Source organism: Sinocyclocheilus rhinocerous, unplaced genomic scaffold, assembly GCF_001515625.1.
Source record: "Sinocyclocheilus rhinocerous isolate Xijiao unplaced genomic scaffold, SAMN03320098_v1.1 scaffold2121, whole genome shotgun sequence".
Classification (NCBI taxonomy): Eukaryota; Metazoa; Chordata; class Actinopteri; order Cypriniformes; family Cyprinidae; genus Sinocyclocheilus; species Sinocyclocheilus rhinocerous.
Window position 1 is genome coordinate 88,304 of NW_015630977.1, and position 3,561 is coordinate 91,864.

At 38.4% G+C, this 3,561-nt stretch overlaps 1 protein-coding gene across 1 annotated transcript in view; it reads left to right on the forward strand.

Annotated features, from left to right (window-relative positions):
• LOC107740798 (fibrillin-1-like) overlaps nt 1-3,561 on the forward strand; it is a gene marked incomplete at its 3' end in the record, with an annotated part of 57,117 nt that overhangs the window by 47,718 nt on the left and 5,838 nt on the right. Inside the window, 3 exon segments of the mRNA XM_016553297.1 lie at nt 2,809-2,931; nt 3,020-3,142; nt 3,224-3,349. Coding sequence (XP_016408783.1) covers nt 2,809-2,931; nt 3,020-3,142; nt 3,224-3,349 — 372 coding nt within the window.

Here is a 3,561-nt window from a genome sequence, read left to right on the forward strand (position 1 = left end):
TCTCACACACACACACACACACTCTCACACACACACACACTCATACACACACAGACACACACTCATAATCACACACACACACACTCATACACACACACACTCTCACACACACACACACACACACTCTCACACACACACACACTCATACACACTCACACACTCAGAGCGTGGCAATCAGGCATCTCTCTACATGAGCGCGGCTCTGCACTCACGCATTCTCTCTGTCCCTGTCAATCGCTGTCAGAGTGTCAGGTAGTTATTGTGCCAGGAGCGCTGCGCCTGATTATTTATTTAAAAACTCATCCTCTCCCTCTCTCTCACACACACACACACACACACACTCATACACACACACACGCTCTCACACACACACACTCATACACACACACACACGCTCTCACACACACACACACACTCATACACACACAGACACACACACACACACTCACACACACACACTTTTGTTTTTGCAACTTATTGTTAAAAATAAGTCTGTGTGGTGATCCAACATTATCAACAATTCAGCTGTACTGAAGTGTGTCTGAAACACCAATAGAAATATAATAGAAATGAGTTTAAGTTGGGATGAAGGGATTCCCAAACTTTTATACCCTTTGACCAGCAACATTTTAGATTGAAATTTAGGTTATATTTCAGCAACTTAACAATACATTTGCATGTTCATCGTTCTTTGATGATTTTTTTTTAGTTTAATTGTGACACTGTTATTGTTATTACTGTCATTTTTATTAGTTTTTTTTTAGGTGTTTGTTTAGTTTTTATAAATGTTTACTTCAGTTTTAGTTTTAGCTGTTTTGGTACATCAAGTTAAACTAAATGAAAATGAAAAATGTATTTGAGTTTATTTTATTTCAGGTAACACATTTTTTTATATCTTCTAAAATCACATATTAATTTGACATTTTATGATTTAATTAATTGTTAGTGTTTTTATTTTTTATTTTAAAATAATTTATTTAAATATTAAACTTGATTTAATTATTTTTAGCTATTTTTTTTATTTGCATTTTTATGAATTAATTAAGGTTTAGTAAGGGTTTTATTTTATTGTTTTTATTTTAATTTATTTAAATTTTACATGTTTATGAATTTTCTGTGTTTTATTAATTTTTAGAAGGTGTGTCATGTGCTGTGCTTTTGTTCAGTTTGACGTGTTCGGTGAGTTATTTTATATATTTGCCCCTGATCATGAGGATCTTGCTTCCTCCTGCTCTAGAGAACCATTCGTCGTGTAGTTTCATTCTCTTTCCACACTTCATGTGTTTATGCGTTAATTCTGTATAATTTGACTGACGTGATAATGAGTCTTTATTGATGAGCGTGTTTATCTGAGCTCAGTTCCCATCAGGCCAGTTAAGTGGTTTATTTTGGCGTAAACACTGAAGCGCTCCATTATTTCCTCTCTCTGGTTTTATCGCTTTGATTCGCTGTCAGCTGGATGTGTGCTGTGCATATTTTGCGGATTAGATTTGCTCTAATAAAAGCGCAGGCAGACGGAGAGGTCGCTCCGCTCCGGTTATTTGAGGACAGACGGAGAGCTGCAGTCTAATGAGACTTGATGAAGGAACAGAATGTGAAGGTCTCACAGCTGAACTTCATCAGACACGTTCAATGACACACTCGTTAAACAATCTCATCAGACGGACACTGACCGCTCGCGGGATCCTGGGATTAGGCAGGCACAATTATTTCAGACCCCTCAACAGGAAATGATGTCACGCCGCTCACATGGTCAAACATCATTTCCACGGGTCATTAGAGTTGAACTTTAGTTCAGTAAGAGATGAAACTCCTTTCATATGTGTGTGTGAACCTGCAAAATAATTGTTTAACAGCTAAATTTGTGGTGAAAACTACATTACCCATAATTCTGTGCAGAAAATTCCACCAATCAGAGAGTCACGGCACGCCAAAAGTAAAAAATACAAAATGCATATTTGAAAAAATACAAAAATATTGGTAACACTTCACAATAAGGTCCCATTAGTCAGTTAATTCATTAACCATCTCATTAACTATCATTAAGTAACAATGAGTAATACATCTGTTTAATAATCTTTGTTAACACGAGTTAATAAAAATACAACTGTTCATTGTTAGTTCATGTCAGCTCTGGTCTATTAAATAATATTAGTAGATACAACTTTTTATTTTAATAATGTGGTAGTAAATGATAAAATTAACTAACTTAATATTAATAAATGTTTTAGAAGTATTTGCATTTTGTTAGTTCATGTCAACTAATGTTAACAAATGGAACCTTATTGTAAAGTGTTACCAAAATATTTGTGTATATATATGCATATTTTGCAATAAACTTAAAATATATCTTTTCTATAGATACAATCAACTTTAAATGAATAGTTAAATATTTGACCATCGCTTTTAACTCGGTTAAATCATTTGCAATGCTTCATGGGATTGTAGTTTTTTTTCTCTCATTAAAGCTGTTAAGTTCAGGTTTGATCCGATTTCCAAATGCTTTTTTTTTGCTTCAAATCAAAGTTTATAATGTTGTCATTCTCATTGAATCTCATTGGTTTGGTTCATGAATTCTATGTTTTAAATGAAGACTTTTTTTTCCATCTCCATTGGAAAAATTAATGGGAAGAATACTTTGCAACCAACGTTGCTGAAGAAGTAGGCGGCACTAATGCAATCTATATTTCATGCTCCTGAAATCTCACCACTTAACTATTTCCACTTTGTTTCAAACACAGCAGTTAGTGTTTGTGAAGTGTGATGTACATGTCTGTGACGCTCTCTTCATGTGTGTGTGTGATTTAGATATTAACGAGTGTGAGATCGGCGCTCATAACTGCGACCGACACGCGAGCTGTACGAACACCGCTGGCAGCTTCAGATGCAGCTGCGCTCCGGGCTGGATCGGGAACGGGATCAGATGCACAGGTACAATGCTCGCTCGCGATCTGATGTGATGTGTTTGGATTGATGGGGTCAGGTGTGCAGCAGAGCTGTTTCCTGTTTCCTGTTTCAGATCTGGATGAGTGTTCTAACGGGACGCACCTGTGCAGCCCCAGCGCAGACTGCATGAACACCATGGGCTCCTACCGCTGCCTGTGCAAAGAGGGATTCACTGGAGACGGGTTCTACTGCGTCGGTACTGATTCACACACACACACACACGCTCATTCACACACGTGATGTGGTGCCACTGTTAATGCGTGTGTGTGTCCTGTAGACACGGATGAGTGTGCGGAGAACGTGAATCTGTGTGAGAACGGACACTGTCTGAACATCGCGGGTGGATTCCGCTGTGAGTGTGACATGGGCTTCATCCCCACCGCAGACGGGAAAGCCTGTGAAGGTGAGAGACTCCTCCTGTCTGTCAGTCTTAACTGTCTATCTGTCTGTTTTACCTGTCTGTCTGGCTGTCTGTCTGTCTGTCTGTCTATCTTACCTGTCTGCCTGTTTTACCTGTCTGTCTGACTGTCCGTCTGTCTTTCTGTCTTACCTGTCTGTCTGGCTGTCCATCTTACCTGTCTGTCTGTTTTACCTGTCTGTCTGGCTGACTGTCCG